The sequence below is a fragment of the Eubalaena glacialis genome, chromosome 7 (genome assembly GCF_028564815.1).
Source record: "Eubalaena glacialis isolate mEubGla1 chromosome 7, mEubGla1.1.hap2.+ XY, whole genome shotgun sequence".
In the NCBI taxonomy this organism is placed as follows: Eukaryota; Metazoa; Chordata; class Mammalia; order Artiodactyla; family Balaenidae; genus Eubalaena; species Eubalaena glacialis.
The window spans coordinates 73,976,489-73,998,899 of NC_083722.1; the positions used below are offsets into that span (position 1 = coordinate 73,976,489).

The following is a 22,411-nucleotide window of genomic DNA, read 5'->3' on the forward strand; positions in this document are numbered from 1 at the left end:
AAAGATGCCACCAGAAAAATACTAGAGCTTATCAATGAATTTGGTAAAGTTGCAGGATACAAAATTAATGCACAGAAATCTCTTGCATTCCTATACACTAACAACGAAAGGTCAGAAAGAGAAATTAAGGAAACAATCCCATTCACCATTGCAACAAAAAGAATAAAATACCTAGGAATAAATAAATAAGGAGGTAAAAGATCTGTACTCAGAAAACTAGAAGACACTGATGAAAGAAGTCAAAGATGACACAAACAGATGGAGAGATATACCATGTTCTTGGACTAGAAGAATCAATATTGTGAAAATGACTATACTACCCAAAGCAATCTACAGATTCAATGCGATCCCTATCAAATTACCAGTGGCATTTTTTATAGAACTAGAACCAAAAAATCTTAAAATTTGTATGGAGACACAAAAGACCCCGAATAGCCAAAGCAGTCTTGAGGGGAAAAAAAGGAGCTGAAGGATCAGACTTCCTGACTTCAGACGATACTACAAAGCTACAGTAATCAAGACAATACGGTACTGGTCCAAAAACAGAAATATAGATCAATGGAACAGCATACAAAGCCCAGAGATAAACCCATGCACCTATGGTCAACTAACCTATGACAAAGGAGGCAAGGATATACAATGGAGAAAAGACAGTCTCTTCAATAAGTGGTGCTGGGAAAACTGGACAGCTACATGTAAAAGAATGAAATTAGAACACTCCCTAACACCATATGCAAAAATAAACTCAAAATGGATTAGAGACCTAAATGTAAGACCGGACACTATAAAACTCTTAGAGGAAAACATAGGAAGAACATTCTTTGACATAAATCACGGCAAGATCTTTTTTGATCCACCTCCTAGAGTAATGGAAATAAAAACAAAAATAAACAAATGGGACCTAATGAAACTTAAAAGCTTTTGCAAAGCAAAGGAAACTACAAACAAGATGAAAAGACAACCCTCAGAATGGGAGAAAATATTTGCAAATGAATAGACCGACAAAGGATTAATCTCCAAAATATATAAGTTCATGCAGCTCAATATTAAAAAAACAAACAACCCAATCCAAAAATGGTCAGAAGACCTAAATAGACATTTCTCCAAAGAAGACTTATAGATGACCAAGAAGCACATGAAAAGCTGCTCAACATCACTAATTATTAGAGAAATGCAAGTCAAAACTACAATGAGGTATCACCTCACACAAGTCAGAGTGGGCATCATCAGAAAATCTACAAACAACAAATGCTGGAGAGGGTCTGGAGAAAAGGGAACCCTCTTGCTCTGTTGGTGGGAATGTAAATTGATACAGCCACTATGGAGAACAGTATGGAGGTTCTTTAAAAAACTAAAAATAGAATTACCATATGACCCAGCAATCCCACTACTGGGCATATACCCAGAGAAAACCGTAATTTAAAAAGACAGATGCATGGGCTTCCCTAGTGGCGCAGTGGTTAAGAATCCACCTGCCAATGCAGGGGACACAGGTTCGAGCCCTGGTCCGGGAAGATTCCACATGCCGCGGAGCAACTAAGCCCATGCGCCACAGCTACTGAGCCTGCGTTCTAGAGCCCACAAGACACAACTACTGAGCCTGAGTGCCACAACTACTGAAGCCCGCGTGCCTAGAGCCTGTGCTCTGCAACAAGAGCAGCCACCCAATGAGAAGCCCACACACCGCAAGGAAGAGTAGCCCCTGCTCGCCACAACTAGAGAAAAGCCCGCACGCAGCAACAAACACCCAATGCAGCCAAAAATAAAAATAAATAAATAAGTAAGTAAGTAAGTAAGACACATGCACCCCAATGTTCACTGCAGCACTATTTATAATACCCAGGTCATGGAAGCAACCTAAATGCCCATCGACAGACAAATGGATAAAGACGACGTGGTACATATATACAATGGAATATTACTCAGCCATAGAAAGGAACGAAATTGGGTCATTTATAGAGACGTGCATGGATCTAGAGACTGTCATACAGAGTGAAGTAAGTCAGAAAGAGAAAAACAAATATCATATATTAACACACATATATGGAAACTAGAAAAATGGTATAGATGAACTGGTATGCAGGGCAGAAATAGACACACAGATGTAGAGAACAAACGTATGAACACCAAGGGGGGAAAGTGGCAGGGGTGGTGGTGGTGGTGGTGGGATGAATTGGGAGATTGGGATTGACATGTATACACTAATATGTATAAAATAGATAAACTAATAAGAACCTGCTATATAAAAAAATAAATTAAATTAAAAAATTTTTTTTAAAAAAGGAAAGGTTTTTTTTTTTTCCCCTTTCACCTCCCAATGGTTATTCTTCCGTTCTTCTTTAGTTTACAAATCCCAAGTTTTAGTTAGAGCCCTTCCAACTGCTAAAAGACATTTCCCAGCCTCCTTTGAAGCCAGGTGTGGTCATATAATTGGCCAAAGAGATGTAAAGGCAGATCTTCTATGTGATTTCTGGGAAATTTCTTTAAAAGGAAGGGGCATGTCCTTCTTCCTGATTCCTCCTCAGCTACTTGAATGCAGGTATGATTGGTTCAGCTACAGCGGTCATCATGGACCCTGAGCTGACCACCTTTAAAGTTGAAGCCTCGCACAGTAGGCTGTGCAACATGACAAAACAGCTGGATTTCTAATAACAGCAGCATTGAACTGCCCACCTCAGAAATTCTTTTTGGAAAGATATAACCGTGTACGTTGCTCGACATGCTAATTTTCAGGTCTTTCTTCATTGCCACCAAAGCTTTCCTAATCAATACAACATGTTACATAAAAGATGTAAATTCTACTTTTGTATTTCTGGTAGTTACTCCACTAACTTACCAGGATCTATAACTGTTTTTATTTTTCCCCATCAATTACTTCAACTTATTAACTACATTTCCCTGCAAAAGTAGTTCCGGACATTCTCATCTCTCTTTACTGCTTCCTGTCTCCTCACCTGTCTTCCATGTTGGGATTACCCAGTATTTACTTCTGGATTGTGTTATTGATAAAGGCTGCTTTCTTAAACCTTTCTTCTTACTATTACTGAACTTTTTTTTAACGTTTTATTGAAGTATATTACATAGAGAAATATATACATTATGAGAGTACAAAAATCAAGACATTCCTGGGAATTGCCTGGTGGTCCAGTGGTTAGGACTTGGCAATTTCATAGCCATGGCCTGGGTTCAATCCCTGGTTGGGGAAATAAAATCCCAAAAGAGGCATGGCACAGCCAAAAAAAAGAATCAAGACATTCTCACCAAGCGAATACCCCTATATAACCAGTACCCTCAGACCAAAAAACAGGACAGCACCACCCCCCAGGTGTCTTCCTCATGCTCCCTTCAGTCATGATTCTTCCCTAAGCTAACCTCCATCATGACCTTGACACCCATAGATCAGTTTTGCCTGTTCTTAAGCTTTATATCAAGGGACTCAAACAGTATGCCACGTTTTGTGTCTGGCTTCTCTCATTCACATGGTTTATGAGACTCAATGTTGCTGTGGCTGGAGAGAATTCTATCACGTGCATACACCACAATTTATCTATCCATTCTATTTTTGGTGGACATTTGGGTTAGCTCCAGTTTGTGACTATGACAAGCTGTGCTGTCGTGAACATCTTTGAATGTATCTTTAAGTGAATGTGAGATGTATTTCTGTATGCCTAAGAGTGGATTGCTGGGTTGTAGAATATGCACACAATTCATCATTTAGTACTTGTTGCTAAACCTTCTAAAGTCACTGTACCAGTTTATATGCCCCATCAGCAGGGTCCAACACCTCTACAACGCTTGACACTATCTTTCTTTTTCATGTAAGCATTCTGGGGGATGTGCAGAAGCACTGCATTATGGTTTTAATTTGCCATTTTGGGATGACTGCTGAGGTTGAACACCTCCCCATATGCTCGCTAGCCACACGGTAGCCTCTTTTTTTTTTTTAATTTATTTTAATTTATTTATTTTTGGCTGTGTTGGGTCTTCGTTGCTGCACGTGGGCTTTCTCTAGTTGCGGAGAGCGGGGGGTACTCTTTGTTGCAGTGTGCAGCCTTCTCATTGCGGTGGCTTCTCTTTTTGCAGAGCATGGGCTCTAGGTGCACGGGCTTCAGTAGTTATGGCATGAGGGCTCAGTAGTTGTGGCTTGCCGGCTCTACAGTGCAGGCTCAGTAGTTGTGGCGCACAGGCTCAGCTGCTCCGCGGCATGTGGGATCTTCCCGGACCAGGGCTCGAACCCATGTCCCCTGCATTGGCTGGCAGATTCTTAACCACTGTGCCACCAGGGAAGTCCGGTAGCCTCTTTCTTAAAGTGACTGTTATAGGTTTTCTTGTCCTTTTTTCTAGAAGGGGTGTCTGACTTTTTCTTACTGACATTAAGGGGTTTCTTTGAAATTCTGGATATAAACAATCTGTCAGACATACGTATTGCAAATACCTTTCTCACTCTGTGGCTTGCCTTTCCACTCTTTTAGAACAGTCCTGAATTTAAAAGTCATCCACTCGGGCTTCCCTGGTGGCGCAGTGGTTGAGAATCCACCTGACAATGCAGGGGACACGGGGTGGAGCCCTGGTCCAGGAAGATCCCACATGCCACAGAGCAACTGAGCCCGTGAGCCACAACTACTGAGCCTGCGCTCTAGAGCCCACGTGCCACAACTACTGCAGCCCGCGCGCCTAGAGCCCTTGCTCCGCAACAAGAGAAGCCACTGCAATGAGAAGCCTGCGCACCACAATGAAGAGTAGCCCCCACTCGCCACTAGAAAGAAGCCCGCACACAGCAACGAAGACCCAACACAGCCAAAAATAAAAATAAATAAATTTATTAAAAAAAAAAAAAACCTTAAGGAAAAAAAAAAGTTATCCACTCTATCCATGTCCTCCGCTATGGTTTGTGGTGCTGTGTCTTGCGTAAAAAATCTTTGCTTACTCCAAAGTCATAAAGCCCTTGCTTTCCTGTCAACGGAACACTTCACTAGTTGTATACTCTCCCTTGCACCTTCTGGATTTTACTGCCTGCTCCTGGACGCTAACACTACTTCCCCCAAGAGGTTTTCAAAGAGGAGCTCTGTGTAGAAAACTTTCTAAAGTCATCTATGCCAGAGAAAATTATCTTTACATTCAGATAACAGTTTAGCAGGTTTTAAAATTCTAGTTTTAAAGTTATCTTACTTTGGGACTTCCTTGGTGGTCCAGTGAGTAAGACTCCGCACTCCCAATGCAGGGGGCCAGGGTCTGATCCCTGGTTGGGGAACTAGATCCCGCACGCATGCCGCAACTAAGAGCCTGTGTGCCGCAACTAAGAGCCGTGTGCTGCAACTAAAGATCCCGTGTGTTTGGGCTTCCCTGGTGGCACAGTGGTTAAGAATCCACCTGCCAACGCAGGAGACATGGGTTTGAGCCCTGGTCCGGGAAGATCCCACATGCCGCGGAGCAACTGAGCCCGTGCGCCACAACTACTGAACCCAGCGCACCCTAGAGCCCGTGCTCCGCAACAAGAGAGGCCACTGCAGTGAGAAGCCCGCACGCCGCAAAGAAGAGTAGCCTCCACTCGTCACAACTAGCGTGCAGCAATGAAGACCCAACACAGCCAAAAATAAATAAATAAATTTAAATAAATAAATAAATAAATAATAAAGATCCCATGTGTCACAACTAAGACCTGGCACAGCCTAAATAAATATTTAAAGTTTTCTTACTTTGATACTGAAAAAGTATCTCCTAGGTCCATTGTGGCTGTTGGGAAGTTTGATATTAATCTGCTTCTCACCGTGACTTTCTCTTTCAAACAGATTTGACATTTTCCCTACATCTTTGTTGTTAAATTTCAATCTAATGTGTCTTGGTGTGGGCTTTGTTTTTTCTGTCGTGTTTAGCATTCTTTACATTTAAGATGTATTCTCTTTTATGATTTCTGAGAAACTCTTGGTCATTATTTCTTCTAACATTTTCTTCCCCTTGTCTGTCATTTCCTCCCTGCTCCTAAGATTCCTATTATCTGGACACTGACATTTCTACTCCCATCCTCCACAGCACTTTTCTTCTATTATCTTCCACCTCCTTAACCCCTAGAATTCTTCAACCTGACCTTCCGACTTCTACACTCAAGTCTTGAGCTACATCCATTCTGCTACTCAACCCAGCCCCTGAATTCTCTGTTCCCACGTAGGTATCTCCTTGTTCCTGTTTCATGTACCCATTTCCTCTTTGTCTTTAGGATTTCCATTATGCTTCTTCCATCCTCCTAAGCAGCTGGGAATATGAATTCTGCTCCAACTAGCACAACCTGTCAATTTGTCACTTTCCTTTAATTCTGACTATACTTGACAGCTTCTCGTTGTGGCTCCCTGTGAGACGTTCACCAGGTGAGATCACCCCGCTCCTCACTCACCACACCCCTCAAATGAGCTCCCCACCTCATGGAAAGGCAAAGATGGAAGCTAGAGTCTCACAAGGATCACAGGCCGACCGCCCCAGCATCTCTTGGGCCTCATCCCCTCAGCCCTCCTGTCATCCCTCCAAGCACCAGTCATAACAAACTCCTGCTGGCCTTCAACCAGGCCTGCTCTGCCTCAGGACTTCTCCATCTGCTGTCACCTCTGCCTCACAAAGCTGTTCTCCACACCACACTCACTGCTGATTCCCTCGCCTCCTCCATGACCATGTTCAAATGGTACCTCAGTGGGGCCTCCCCATCGGCCTGTTTAAATATGCCCAAAGCCTTAGCACTTGCTAATTTTCTTCCCTGATTTTTTCCCACAGTACTTGTAAATCTTCAGACGTGTATTTTTTAAATTTATCTATTTTCTGCTCCTTGAGGATAGAGACTTTGTTTTGTTTATTGCTGTATCCTTGGCATCTAGAACAGTGTCCGGCACTACTGAGAGAGTAGGGAGGCGAATGTGCCTTAGGACTTCTGCTCTGAGCTCATTCACCATTGGACACCCTCTACCAGGAGACTCAAACCTTCAGGGCATCTCAATGAGGCATTGCTCTTTTCCAAAAGCTGTTTCCCTTCACTGGACTCTCTTAGGCCTGAGGGTGTGGAAGGGATGGGGAAAAGCAACAGTAGGAAGAGAAAAAGGCACAACTGAAAACAGTCTCCCTTGGCCAGTACGCACAGGCTCTTCCACTCCAAGCTGTCAACCCTACCTCACAGACTGGAATCCAAGCACCTTCTCCCAAGGGGGTTGTTGCAGTTTTTATGTTATTTTCTCTTGGTTCTGTGGCATTTCCATTCCAAGAAGGGAGTCAGCAGGCTGGGCTAGTATATTTGTCTCCTATGGCTGCTTCACAAATTACCACAAACTTAGTGGCTTAAACAACACAAATTTATTATCTTACGGTTTTGGAGGTCCAAAGTCCAAAATTCTTCTCACTGAGCTAAATCAAGGTGTGGGCAGAGCTGTGTTCCTTGGTGGGGGCTCTAGGGACTTCTAGAGGCTGCCCACCTTCCCTGGCTCATGGCCAGTCAAGTCTTTCTCACACTTCACCACTCTGACTCTGCTTCTGCCCTCACATCTGACTCTCCTGTCTCCCTCTTTCATTTATAAGGACCCTCATGATTATACTGGGCCTACCCAGATAATCCAGGATAATCTCCCCATCTCAAGATCCTTAATCACATCAGCAAAGTCCCTTTTGCCATGTAACCTAACATATTTACAGGTTCTGGGGATTAGGACATGGACTCTGGGGAGGGACATGATCATTATTCTGCCTACCATAGCTATTTTGTCATCTTCTCAGGAACTGGTGACCAGAGTTTCTTAAACTGAAGTCCATGGCTAGGCTTCAGGGTGTCTGTAAAACCCTTGAGATTATTGGCAAAATGTTGCGTCTTCCTGCATGTTTCTTGAGAGAGAGCTCAGAGCTTTCATTATTTTCAAAAGAGCTAAGAGCCCATTACTACAAAACAGTCACGGTTCAGGGCCTGACTGAGGGAAGAAAGCAAAGACCAACACTGTCCCCGTTAACTACTGGAACACAGACACGATTTCCCCCATCTTATACCATAAGAAAAATTCAACACTTCTGTCTCCTTCTCAGAATATGCATTAACTTCACACCACACATGAACATCTCCTGAGACAGAGGTGCCTGGAGCCCCAGTTAAGGAGCAGAGTAATTCCCCCAGCGAATGACGAGGACAACAATGAGAAACAGGCCCCTGGGTAAAGAGTGGGATGGCATCAAACTATCACCTTTACATCATGCAAGACCCCATGCCTGAGCCCTCTTCTCTTCCATCAAAGCCTCTAACTATAGGTGGAGAAAATAAATGCCCTTGACAGAGACAAAGCCACCTCTTGGCAGAGCAGATCCTGGCCCAGATCCTGGCCCCTTCTCTTCTCCTTTCATTCTCAACAAGCAGAGGCTCACTGCCTTGTTCACACACCTGACAGCTTCCCCTGAGATGGCTGCCCAGCATGCTGCTTACCAAAAGCCAGGATTATAGACTCCGGATACATAATCGAATATGTTTTCATCTGATTTAGAATTTTATTTTCTTAGCACAAGTAACTGCCTTAGGAAATAGTGTCTCTCTTACACCTGTGTGCCCAGCTGCAGGGAGAAAAAGTCCACTTACTTTGACTGCAGGGTCTGCCTTGGCCACGTGCCATCTTCATTTTGGGGCTCAATTACTAGCACCTGAGTGAAAGGGGAAACCATATTAGGAATGTGCAAACCATCTCACTGTTGACATGCTCAGAACCAAAAGATACCTGTCCACACACCCTGGGCAGAGCTGTCTGCTGGGGCATGGCTTGGGCCCTCCTACCTGACCCTGGTACAGCCCAGCATCCTGCACAGTGTTGTCTAGCTTGCTCAACTGCTCGTAGGTGTTGCTCATGTATTTGTTCCACAGCCGTGTCTCACGGTCCGCAGGGATGTTGAACAGCTTCCGCATTTCCTTCTCAATGGTTGCTGGGGACAGGCAGAAACATCACTCAGGGCTTTCTCCAGAAGCAAGGCCAGCAACAGCCATGGCAAGCTAATGCTCATCCTCCGTCCTTTTCAGATGGTCACTGGATGCTCTGGATCAAAACTTCTGACCGACCTCAGCCCCTTGGTGACTCCTAAGGCAAACATCTTCCATGGGCATACTCTTGCACTCATACAACCGAAAATTGTCCCTATGCTTCCCATTCTTTAATGATGTGGGTCCCCATTTTTAGCACAGAAGCAACATGGAAAAGTCAGAAAACTTATCTTTGGAGTTAAGATAGATTTGGTTTCAAATGCTAGCTTTGCCGTTTTCTCACTGAGATTTCTGAATAAGTGACATTAATCTCTCTGAATCTGCATTTTTTCGCCCTTATTACCATATGTTAAGTGGGCAGAGACCATGCCCAGTGTTTTATACAATATGATTCCCAGGCTTAGCTGTCCACAAGAATACCCTGGGGAGCAGGCTCCCAGGTCAGGACTGGTAACCACAACCCGAGATTATCTGGGTAACAAGTCTGAAGAGGGTGCCCCAGCTTCCCTCTCATTAGCCACAATGCCCTGCACTCTCACTGGATACCTGGAACTCCAGCCCAGCTACTCACCGATGGTGTCTGCCTTGCTGAAATGGTAACTCAGCACATTGGTGGGGTCACTGTTCTCACAAAGCTTCAATTCCAGCAAATACACCTCCACCTTGCAGTGCTTGACAAATAGGCCATGCTCTACAACCTGTGAACAAGAGGCACGGGTGAAGGGGCAGTGGTTCCACACCAGGGAAGTCTTGGAAGCAACATGTCTCATCAGTGGCAAAAGGCAGAATTCACATGATAATCAGTTTCCCTAAGTGATCGGGGGGTCAGAAGTACAGATTTTTAAAGCCACTGGCATCTGTCCTAGTTTAAAAACCTTACTTCCACTCATTAGGGCCAACCAAGAGCATCTGGATGGAACCAGAGCTGGCAACAACAGTGCACAACAGGAAAGTCATTGTTCATCTCTTAGTAGGGATCATGATGCCTCCCTTGCAGGGTCTGTGGAATCAGAGGCCTACAGAATACAGTTAAAGCCCTTGGCAGCACGCTCGCCACATGGCAGGACTGTGGGCAGGACCGGACATCTGCGGGTGGCCAGCATGCCCCTAACCATTTGATACCTAACCCCTCTTGGAGTCCCAGGTTTCAAGCTGGAGAAAGAAGGTAGTTCTGGCCCTGAAGAGCGACCCTTAGAAGCTTGGCCTCAGGACTGCAGCCCTTTCCTACTCTGCTAAGAAGGGAAACTAAACACCAAGCAGAGTAAGAAATTTACCCAATGCCTACATATCAGCAGTCATGTGGACTCCTGTGATGTCCCCCTCCAGTGGGATAAGCAAACAACTGTGGGAATCAGGCTGGTGGTATTCTCACCAGTCCTGTCTACCAGAGGGGCTAACAATCTGGGTTTCTCCCAGGGCCTGCCTTCCCTCAAGAGACTGTTTTCTCAGATATAAACACCTGTTTTCCGAGGTACTCAACAGTGTGACCAGAGATTCTTAAGCACAGGGGGAGGGACTTCGTGGGTGGGGCAGTGGTTAAGAATCTGCCTGCCAATGCAGGGGACACGGGTTCGATCCCTGGTCCAGGAAGATTCCCACATGCCACGGAGCAACTAAGCCTGTACACCACAACTACTGAGCCCGTGTGCCACAACTACTGAAGCCCACACGCCTAGAGCCTGTGCTCCACGACAAGAGAAGCCACCACAATGAGAAGCCCGCGCACCTCAACGAAGAGTAGCCCCCGCTCACCGCAACTAGAGAAAAGCCCACGCGCGGCAATGAAGACCCAACACAGCCAAAAATAAACAAAAAACAAACAAACAAACAAAAAAGCACAGGGGGAAAAGCAATATCAGAAAGGTTAAGTTAAACAAGAAGCAGTACATTACTGTATATCCATATGACCCCAAGTGAACTTTCTCTCATAGAACCTTCCAGAATGTGCTCTCACTGCACCGCTGGACATATCCCAAGCCACTGGGCAGCTGTGATGTCTGGAGGCCTCCACTCAACTTCTTAGGTATGGCCAGTACCCCAGGAAACCAATACCAGTCAGTGTCAGGGAGCACTCACAGACACTGACCAGCAGGTGTAACAATTCATGTACTCACTTTTCTGACAATGGGCTGCTGGCCTTCTACACAGCCATACCAGTTTAGTAACTTATTCCAGGCCTCGGCTGGGACCAATACATAGTCCAATTCGTCAATTAAATGTTCTTTCAAGGTCTGACTCTCAGGATCTGAAAAAGGAAAACAGCACATAGCTCACTGCTCTTCTCCCCAGAAATGTTTGTTTTACATGATTCTTATGTATTTTTCAGAAACACGAAAAGCATTTATAGGAACAAGTACAAAATTCCAAAATTCTGTCACTGGCCATAACACAGAGCAGACCTGGAGTCTTTAGTCATGCTTTCTGAACATTTTATGAGGAACTTGTATTTCTTCCATAGTTGGAGGGAGAAGGAAAGAGAAAAGAGAAAAACTCCAATTTACACTTTCAAAGTGCTTCCAGATTCCACAATTAAAATTGTTTACTATGAATATTTAACGTAATATTCTGCTTAGTGAAACTGCATTAAGGTCAGATATCATCTTCCTTTGAAAGATTTACTAAGAAAGCAAACAAACAAATCATTGAAGTTAAATTTATTTTACCAAGAGTCATTCAGCATTCTTAGTTTTCAACACTCCAAGTGAAAACTCAGCTGGACACCAGCCATGTGGAGGGAGAACACCTTTAACATGCTAAGCATCCATCTTACACCCCACACGGAGGCAACATGACTGTGAGTCAGAAAAGGACATCCATGGTCTGAAACATACTCTCTCAATGGAGGACCAAGGGACTGGATCAAGGGAAGACTAATCATCTCCCATCAAGGAAGCCTCCCTGCTAAGCCTGTGCCCATCTACACCCACTCCCGCAGTAGTGGAAGCCACTATTCTCCGCCAGACAAATGAAGCCATGAAGCCGGGGAAGCAAAAAGTACCCACAATGGTGCAACTCATCTGTAATTCAAGGCAGACAATGTTAAAAACAAAAACCAAAAACAGCATGCACAAGGTGACCAGGGCTTCCTATCACCTCTCCCACCAGTTTACACCCTACCCCATGAGGTCTTCTGCCCTTCCTCAGGGCGAGTTTCAGATCTGATCCACCTCTGCCTTTTTCATTTCCAAGGAAAAAAGAAAGGAACTAAACAGCCTTGGAGAACAGGAATACCAAGGTGAGAAGGATGAATGGAAAAACAAAATGTGGTATATACACACAGTGGGATATCATTCAGCCTTTAAAAAAAAGAAATTCTGACATGCCGTTAACATGGATAATCCCTGAGGACATTATGCTAAATGAAATAAGCCAGTCACAGAAAAACAAATACTGTATGATTCCACTTACATTAGGTACCTAGAATAGTCAGACTCAGAGACAGAAAGTAGAATGGTGGTTGCCAGGGGCTTGGGGGGGAAGGAGATTGGAAATACTGTCTAATGAGTATGGAGTTTCAGTTTTGTAAGATAAAAAAGTTCTGGAGATGGGTTGTGCAACAATGTGAATATACTTTACACTATTGAATACTTAAAAATATGCAGATGGTAAATTTTATGTGTATTTTACCATAATTTAAAAGAAAAGAAAAAAGTGGCTCCTTCTCACTGATAAGCCAACCACCTTCCACACCAGCTCTGGCATGATTAATACTGACCGACCACCCCTTTTCTATTCAGCAACAGAAGGATGGCACAGGGGTAGTACTTATCAGTCTACTTGAAACAAAAGCTTCTGAAAAAAACTGACACCTAAACTCCAAGGTTTTCTCTGATTTGCAAATTAAAACTCATAAAGGTTATTCACTTGTCTTACTTGGAGACATACACCTTCATTTCTAACACTAAGCACTATGCAGACCTGGCCACGCATACTGTGCCAAACAGCAGCCAGAAACCTTAAAATGTGGGAAAGGAACCGAGAGCTTTTAGCATCATCAACCCCAAGTACATCAATTCTTACAAGGCTTTCTCCTCTGGGACTCAGTGACAATTTTCTCAAAATGTCATTCTTATGACACTCTAGGGCAAACACAGGAACTTAACTGGAATTTTCAATGCAGTTCACTATTTTCACTTAAAACTGGATCAGTCTAAGGGCAGCATGCTAAAAATCACACATGAGTTTTACAAAAAGGATTTAGGCTCTGCAAATTTCTCCAACAGAGGCAAATAAAGGCAAAAAAGGAGAGCACAGTTTGGTCTAAGCATTGGGATTCCAAATACACAGCAGGGGCACAGGTGGAAATAAGAGAGGGGTGCTCTGCAGACAACATTAGCAAGTTGCCCTACCCCCTCCTTCCTACATGTTCAAGAGCCCCTTCTAGGTCATTCCCCATTCTAGGGTCATTCCATGACCCTAGGCGGAAGGCAGCCAGACTGGGACTGGCAGGTGACTGGAGAGCCCAAGAACTAAGAGGGTGGCCCTCACTGGCCAGAGATAGACCATTCCCACACTGTCAGTGTTCCAGGGTCTGAACGGAATGTACTTCTCACTTCCCAAGCACACAACAAATGTTTTGAGCCTAAGCCAGGTGACATCAAATTGGAAGACTGCAGAAGGAATGCTTGTCCTTAGCTGAAGGTCAGGCAAGTTACTTCAGAGGGTCCCTCCAGCTCTAGCGTTCTCATCACCAATACTATTAAAAGCCTTAAGAATTCTCCTTTTCAAAAAAAAAGAGGGAAAACGACAAAGTGCAAACACAATGCAATTATCCTTTGGGGTAACTTCATGGTATACTGCCACCATCTGACTTACATCAGTAAACAAAGCCTATGACATTATTGTCATTCAGACCTCCCCTAAAACAAGGTATATGCTGAAGCACTGCTCATTTTTAAAAACACCCAGGTAGTGTTATGTACTTGAATCAAGCCTCAAAAGCCTCATGCACTGTCTGCCTTCCTGCTGCCCTGATTGTGGGCCCAGGCAACAGATCACCTCTGTCCTGGTTGCAAGGGAGTCTAAAGCCAGGCAGAACAAAGCCTAGGAAAGGCCAATTGCCATTTCTGTGCATCTAAAGGTGCAAGCCAAGCTCAGGTGTGTCATACATCACTTTTTCAGTCATTTCTTCCATTGGGAGCTGTGATCATAACTCTACTAACCTTCCACCTCCCCTTACACTACTTCTATGACAAACACGGCCATCACAGGAATGCCTGATGAATGTTGACAGGTCTACAATTTGTTTCACTGCAAAGGCAACACAGAAAATTCTGGTTCCCAAATTTCAGATTCCAGATGCCGTTTCAAAATGATATCCTATTTCTTTCCATTCAATACACTAATCTAAAATCTGAAATCTCCAGCAGAACTAATTTGAAAAAGAGAGAGACAGGCAGACAGAAATTTAAAATGCTAGAAGCACACTCTTACCAAGAGCAGTTAATTTAGGAAAAAAAAAGCAGCTTAACTTCTCCATGAGGGTCTGCATAGACTTCTGCTATAGACACAAGTCAAGGACACTTGTTTCTATCCCCTCACAGTAGGAAAGTCAGGTTCACAATATCCATGTTACAGATAAACATGACCTCAGGTCACAACCCAGGTGGACATTTCAGTTAGATAAGCAACAGGATACTGCACCTGAAAAGAGTCCGGAGTTATCTATCGGGCCAGGAAACAGATTATGTTCACCCACACTGTACATATCCCAGCTGTCGAAGCCCACATACTTCTTCCACTGCTTGAACCACCGGCTGTCAATAAGATACCTAGAGACAGACAAAAATTTACTGTACCAGACAAGCTGAGCTTTTAAGTTTCTGCAGCTGCTCCCTCAATTCTTTTATGGTCCTTCCACTTGGGGAGCAAGCAACCCCCACTAAAAAACACACTTTCAAGAGCAGGAGCAGGACCAGGCCCTGCATGGCACAGTGAGCCTGGCCCAAGGCAGGCATCCATTAAGTGAAATGATTGTTGAAAGAATCCATAAATGAAAGGAAGGAAATGACTGGCTTCAAAATGCTTGTTTAAAGAAATTCTTTCTATGGGGAAAACCTTGTTTGCTAATGACCATGTCATTAATTTCATAATGATCTTTGTAGAGGTCCTTGTCCAGGCAGACAGTTTGGTTACACTGCTTTGCTTGATGTGAACAGCAGTAAAACAATTTTCTTTCTAAAAATGAGATAATAACATCACACACTTCAGTTTTCCTTTGAGGACCAAACAAGATATCAAAAAATGTGTTTGTGTGTGTATATATATGTGTGTGTATATATATATACACACACACACATACATGTACACATGTATACATATAGACACACACATATATACATATAATATTGTCTTGGTGTGTTTATCTTGTCAAAAAAGCATTAAGTTGATCTGGTTATATTTTAGAAGTATCACCATGCTGTTTTACAATTAAGACAGAAGGAGGGGAAAACCTCTGTAGGGGAACAAAGCACAACAATTATATTGGTGAGTCCTTCAAATTTTACAACCAACACACTTCAGAGGAGATCAGGCAGCTTCCCCAAGGCCACAAGGATCCATAAGTATATCCAAATCTCTAAAATGCTCTTTCCCCTCCAAACACTTTTAGTGTGTGATTTTAGTCTATGTGAAACTTCCTCTGCTTCTGCTGAGTATTTTTCATGTGCCACCACTACTCAGGATATCATCTAAAAGTACTTCTGCCTGCCCTGTCTTTCACAGCCTGGCTAGCTCGAGAACACTGTAAAGACTGAATTCTTCCTAATCTCAATGCTTCCCTTCCCTGCTCAATTCCTCTGTCACTATAATGGGCATTATCACCACTACCATAGTTTCTTAAAGAGGGTTGATCAATCATATTCAATGCAAAGACAAGCCCCAGTTTTCTGCTCCCACACAATACCACCCAGGAATCTCTTCACTAGTGGAAGTCCTGTCCCTTCTACTAGACAATTTATTAAGAAAAACTTCCTGACTCAGACTTGCTCTTCTAAATCCTGGTCTTTTAATCCTCTTTTTAGTTAGGCTCTACGCTACCCGCCTCTCCCACTCCGAAATGCTGCCGCCACAATTATTTTTGACATCTGCTACCAAAATAACCTGGGGCTCTCAGACATTTGTTCAGCCTCTGACCTTGACGTCCGTTCGGCAGTTTACAAGTTACAAGTATCTACTTCGGATCTACGCCTCAACCAACTGAAGGAAGGGGCGCCAAATATCGCTACCCTGGTTTTAATAGTAAGGAATCAGGGTCTGTGAGGTGTGGACGCCTTCGCCCAAAGTCACAAAGCGAGTCCTCAAAGGTAAAGGACTCTCCTCAACCTGAAGGTCCCCGTGAGCGTTCCGCTTCTGTCCACCCCGTAGCCCTAGCCTCCACCGGATCCGCCCCCTGGGGCTCCGAATGGACCGGGACGACCCTCAGCTCCACCCACGCTTTCCCAGAGGTAATCTAGGGCTCCCTCCCCTAAAGTGCGGGGGTGAAGCCACTCTCTCAGGGTCACTAACATCGCCCCCACCTGGCCCCTGCCCAAGCCGGGAAAGAGGGGCCGGACCTGAGCGTCCGAGCACCGGCCCCTGGCCCTGTGGGGCGGAAGGGCGGGCCCGGCGCTCACCACTGCGCCCCTCGTTGGAGCGTGGTCCTCATCAAGGCCCCGAGCTCGGATTTCTGGGTCTCCGCATCCGGTCGCTCACGGCAGCCCCCGCCTTCCGCCATCTCGTCCGTGTCCCCGGCCGTGCCGGCCCGGACATCCGTCTCGCGCACAGCGTGCTGTGGTCCGCGCCCACGCACGCACGCACGCATGTGCGCGCGCCCAAGCCCCTCCCTTCGTCGCGGCCCGCAGCGCCTGCCAGCCTCTGCCTTTCCAACGCCCGCGACGCGCTGCCCCTCTCCTGCCCGTGCGCGGTGGAGCCGGGAGGGGGGCCGGAAGAGGAGGCGGCGCGGAGATGAAGCCGCCGCTTCCTCCGCCCGGCAGGTCTCGCCGCCTGGTGGCCGTCTGGTGGCCGTCTGGCACCCTTTTCCCTGTCCAGCCCGGCGATCTCAAGGAGTCAGACCGCAGGCTCCACGACCCTTCCGGCACCCCCTTCCGGCCAGCGGTGTTATCCTGGTCTTAAATAAACGCAGCGCCAGGTGCGAGGAGCCCTGGAACTAGATTTTCTTGTTTTCACTCCGGCCAGTCCACTTTCAGCAGAGACCTTAAGCAAGTCTTTAGCTGCCCAAACGTGGGCTCCAGGTCCCTGTCCGGGAGGCCCTACAGGGATTTTGGAGAATGCCAGGTGCACCAGCGCTTTGGGACCGGGACTCGACGGTGTGGCCTAGTCATTAGCAATCGTGTCCGTCTGGACGCCAGAATCACCCGGCCCAGGCTGAATTCCACAAGCCCTCCACTGAGCTAGCTGCTTACTTTGTCAGGGAGGCAGGCAGCCACAGAGGGGCGATAGCAATGGGGGTGGGAGGAGAGGACTAGGTGTATTCTCCACATTAGATGTCCAGGCTGCTGATTCGTTGCTGCAGCAAGATACAGTGTCCTGAACACCGTATGTTTCCCACTCGACCCTGCATACAAAAAACACAGCCCTCCTCCTGGAGGGTGAAGTACGCCCAGAGCAAGGAGGAGACCAGGCAGCTGGCCTATGTGAGTCTAGCAGTTCCCGCCCTCAGAGAAAAATAAATAAGACCCAGCACCTGCCCTTATACGATCTAACAGAGGAGAGGGGATCTTCCACAAATAGCCCCAGCGCCAAGAAGTGCGTGATAAGCACCGTTACAGGGCATGAACCAAAGACTAGACCCCAAGCTGTGAAAGGGAGCCTTTGACTTAAGTACCTTTTGAGTGTGATTTTTTTTTTTTTTTTGGCTGCGTTGGGTTTTCATTGCTGTGTGCAGGCGTTCTCTCGTTGCGGAGAGCAGGGGCTACACTTCGTTGAGGTGCACGGGCTTCTCATTGCGGTGGCTTCTCTTGTTGCACAACACAGGCTCTAGACACATGGGCTTCAGTAGTTGTGGCATGCAGGCTCAGTAGTTGTGGCCCACGGACTTAGTTGCTCCGTGGCATGTGGGATCTTCCCACACCAGGGCTCGAGCCCATGTCCCCTGCATTGGCAGGCTGATTCTTAACCACTGCGCCACCAGGGAAGTCCCGAGTGTGATCGTGAAGAAAGCATAGAAATGATGGTGCATGTTAAAGGAGAGGAGACTAGAGGGGTCAAAGAGAATTTCTGGAGCAAGCAAGGAAGGATCAAAGAGTGAAGATTAGGCCAGTTGAGCTGGGCACAGACTGAAAGGACCTGAGAGCTAAAGCTGGAAGGGAGGCCGGAGGGACATATGTCCTGCCTTAAATGGCCCACAGATATTGTAGGAGGTTGAAGAGCAGAGAGAAATAGCTGAGGGTGCTTTATGCCTACAGTGGTGCAGCCCAGAGACCTACTAGGAACCTTTGGAAAGGTGCCTATGAGGGAGGAGAGGAGAAACAGATGAGCCATGTTCAGTGTTGGGGGTGGAAGAGAGAGCTGGCCTGGTGAAGCTGTGGTAGGACATTTGAACAGATTTACTATTTTTATGTTGGGTTTTGGCTAATTGAAATGAATTTGCACTCCTGGGACATCTATCACACACCATCTGGTAACAGAGGCCTTTTGGCAGTTGGGTAGATAGCAGGGGAAAGTAATTTGGAATTAAAACTGCCTTGAATAACCACATAGCAGTTAATCCCCTGCAGATAAGAGTTACCATCACGTGATAATTCTAAATCTGGGGAGCCAACCCTGGCACCCCAAGTGCCCTTCTGTGAAAGTTCTTTGAAATTGTTAAAAATGTTATCAAATGAGAAACATTGCCTTTAGTCCTATTTATGGAAGAAGAAAGTTGGGTTACTGACATGACTTCAGAACCTACATTACAATGTCTGCTTCCCTCTTCTTTTTTTAGCAGTTTCTCCTATACCATTTATGGCATGGGTCAGAGTCTTAAGGAAGTAGGACAAGTCGTCAGCACCACTAGGAAGGGGGACAAAACCTAATTATAAAAATGAAGACTTTGGAAAATCTTTTTAAGCCTGGATCTCCTCAGTGCTATTAAATAGCTGTAAAATTAGTACACTAATTATGGGTAGTCCCTAAAAATTTATATTAAAATTATCAAGTGCCAGTAGTTAAAATGCAAGGACTAAAGTGAAACTTCATAATCAGAAGATCACCATTATTTCCAGTTTTAAAACTTTCTTAGTGAGTTTGATTATATGTTAAAAACTAAGAACTAGAAACAATGAACATCTGCCTGTGTGTTCCTGCTGTTGTGAGAGTGACCAACGGATTTGGGAGGAAAGGAGTTGAGTGATTCAACTCAGGAGACACCCTGGCCCCAGGACTGTGTTCTCTGTTGGGCCATTTCCCCTAGGGAGAGATATGGGCCTAGTAGGCCCCTCTCTTTGCCCCACAACCAAACCCCAGAACTGAACAACTCACCCATTGCCAAGGGAGCTTGGAGCACAACAACAGGAAGGAAAGCAGGAAGAGAGCTGGAGGCAACAGGTCTGGCTGATTGGTTACATACTACGATCTTGGACTGTGATGATCTATCTAATTGAGGGTTTGTAATGTCTGGGTGTGTGAACTTTAAGTTTTATTTGGTTCCAAATCATGAAGTTCTTGCCTTGGCTGGTACTATGGCTTGCTCTAAACCTACCTGGAGTTGGCCCTCCCCAGTCACCCTTGGTCCACACTTGGCCGGCAATCACAGAGCACGTGTGGCTGTATTCACAAATACTGGGCACCTTTTTTTTTTTTTTTTTTTGGCTGCATTGAGTCTTCGTTGCTGCGTGCGGGCTTTCTCTAGTTGCGGTGAGCGGGGGCTACTCTTCATTGCGGGGCGTGGGCTTCTCATTGCAGTGGCTTCTCTTGTTGCGGAGCATGGGCACTAGGCGTGTGGGCTTCAGTAGTTGCAGCACGTGGGCTCAGTAGTTGTGGCACGTGGACCCTAGAGAGTGCGGGCTTCAGTAGTTGTGGCACACGGGCTCAGTAGTTTTGGCCCACAGGCTTAGTTGCTCCGCGGCATGTGGGATCTTCCCGGACCAGGGTTCGAACCTGTGTCCCCTGCATTGGCAGGGGGATTCTTAACCACTGCACCACCAGGGAAGTCCCTTGGGCACCTTTTGATTAGAGGTGGCATCAGGAGAGAAATACTTTTTTTTCCTTTTTGCCTGTGCTTTCTTACCTTGCCCAGGGGACTGTGAAAAAGTGAAAGGCGCTAGGGGTACATTTTAGAAGAATTTAATGTCTTATCAGTGACACTTTCGCCTCTGTTACATAAGGGTTAGGTTACTGGGGAAGGTGACAGAGGCAAAAAACTGAATGAATCTCACAGAAAGGACATGGGATCATTTTTTCCCATGTTGGAGATTCTATTCTGGTTATGCCACTGTCGGTAGCTAGCCCTGATTGGGTGGGGAAGGTGTTGTGTCCTGGGCCCATGTGTGGTCGTGTCTCCTCTTCCTGCTCTAATTCTGTTACCATCAATGTCTTAACCTTAAATAAGCATTTAGATATTAATTGTTAGATATTAATTGTATGTGTCGTTTTCCCTTTGCACAGAGAAAATTCTCCATAAGCATTTCTTGGGTGAATGAATGAAAGAATTATCCAGATAGTAGTCATTTTTTTCATTTGACTGATAATCTGTTATGTCCTCACAGTCCCTACCGTCCAGGGGTTCCCAGCCAGTGAGGTTGGGGAAGATGTTTTCACATGTAATTATAGTGTGTTGTGTGATAAAAGTGCTAGAGGAACATGGAGGGTGATGCTGTAGACACTTCGCTAGGAAGGAAACATAAGCAACTGGTGTAGGAAGCAGAGGTATGCTTAACATTAAGGATGAAAAAAAATTAAAGATAAAAAAAAGGGAGGGACTTCCCTGGTGGTCCAGTAGTTAAGACTCCGCACTTCCAGTGCAGGGGGTACGGGTTCGATCCCTAGTCAGGGAACTAAGATCCCACATGCTGCGCAGCGGTGAGGCCCAGAAAAAAAAAAAACAGTATGCTTAACATCCCCCCTGACCTTTGAGGATGCATGATGAGTCTTCCAAGGAATCCTGAGGGGACCAGGGCTTCTTTAGATTCACACACATGTACACAGATATAGCCACGTGCTGGGGACAGAGGAGGCTGGGATAATAGGTGCTTCTTCTTCAGGGAGGCTCAGATTCCCTCCAGTCGCCTCCCTGTGGAGTCAGGTAGCCTGCAGGACTGTAGGACACCACCCAAGGTGGGCTGCACCTGCCCCTGGATACTGCCCCGACTCTGGGCATTTGGATTAAGTGAGCCTGTCTGTGGTCTCCTACCTTGGCCTTGCTGGCCATGGCTACACTGGACCTGGGAGGGGTGCTGGGAGTGGGGTTTCTGTCTGCAGGATGAGTGATAGAAGAGCTACTGGGCCTCTGCCCAGCACGTCACTGTCATGTCCTGTCAGTTTCAATGCTTCTGGATGCAACTAACAGAATACCCACCAGCAAGTGGCCCACCTAGTTAGTGATTTTATTTTTGTTTTTTCACGTGACAAGTCTGGATTTGAGTTCTTGGGTAGGTCAAAGCTGAAGGATGTCAGATCTCAAGTTGGCTTCTCTGTTACCCCCAGGGCCAGTGCCCATAAGCCCTCACTCCTTGGGCAAGAACTTCTCTCATCTGAGCTCCTGCTTCCCAATCCAGCAGTGCCTGATGCCCAGTAACTTACTGACCAGCTCCAGCTGGGCTTTATTTTAGTGCCATCCCAGGTGTGTCACACCTCTATGAAAGCATGCTTATCTAGCCTATTTGGTGATTGTAATAACACAAACCTGCCAAATTCAGAGTGCTCTGACAGGGCTCCCTGCCCATTCTTTAAAAATCCATGCTGTGGATGGATTTATTTCTCTTGTGGAAAGCTTTAGCAAGTATTTTTTACTCAGTATTACCCCAAAGTTAAAACTTATGAGAAAAGGCTGATCAGGCCAGGAATGCCTCACTGAAAATAAGCTTATTTTAAATGTTGTTTGTGGAACTACATCGAGACAGAATGAGGAAGTCATCTGATAAAGAACTAATTGTGCAAGAAGTGCCTGACCAAATGAATTTTATCAGATTTTTTTTCAGCTTTGTTGAGGTATAGTTGACAAATAAATTTTAGTGTGTACATTGTGATTTAATATACATATACATATTTTATCAGATTTAATGTTTAAAACCAGCATTTCTGGAAGAACTGCTAAAATGGAGGCTTCTGAACCTACTGAGTAACAGCACAACCCATCCCCTTCTCAGACGACCTGTGGCCTAAATACTGCTGCCTGCTCCCAGATCAGGCAGTGTCCCGGAGGCACTGCTACCAAAGGCCAGGGCCGCAGGCAGGTTCACTGGGATTCCTTCACTTTTACTTGTTAATTTGAGCTGCTGATTCACAATGGGG

General features: G+C 45.6%; 1 protein-coding gene across 6 annotated transcripts in view; it reads right to left on the reverse strand.

Moving 5' to 3' along the window:
- USP4 (ubiquitin specific peptidase 4) overlaps positions 1 to 16,746 on the reverse strand; it is a 48,806-nt gene extending 32,060 nt beyond the window's left edge. For 3 of the 6 annotated variants that reach the window (XR_009701604.1, XM_061196795.1, XM_061196793.1), the window contains exons 1-6: positions 16,594 to 16,746; positions 14,624 to 14,751; positions 11,095 to 11,225; positions 9,552 to 9,678; positions 8,780 to 8,925; positions 8,588 to 8,649 (exon numbers count right to left, since the gene is read on the reverse strand). Coding sequence is in view for 4 of the 6 variants with exons in the window: in XM_061196795.1 (XP_061052778.1) it covers positions 8,588 to 8,649; positions 8,780 to 8,925; positions 9,552 to 9,678; positions 11,095 to 11,225; positions 14,624 to 14,751; positions 16,594 to 16,694 (695 nt within the window). In the remaining 2 variants the exon portion in view is untranslated. The other 3 variants (XR_009701605.1, XM_061196796.1, XM_061196797.1) reach the window with 3 other exon arrangements.
- Positions 16,747 to 22,411: the final 5,665 nt, after the last annotated feature.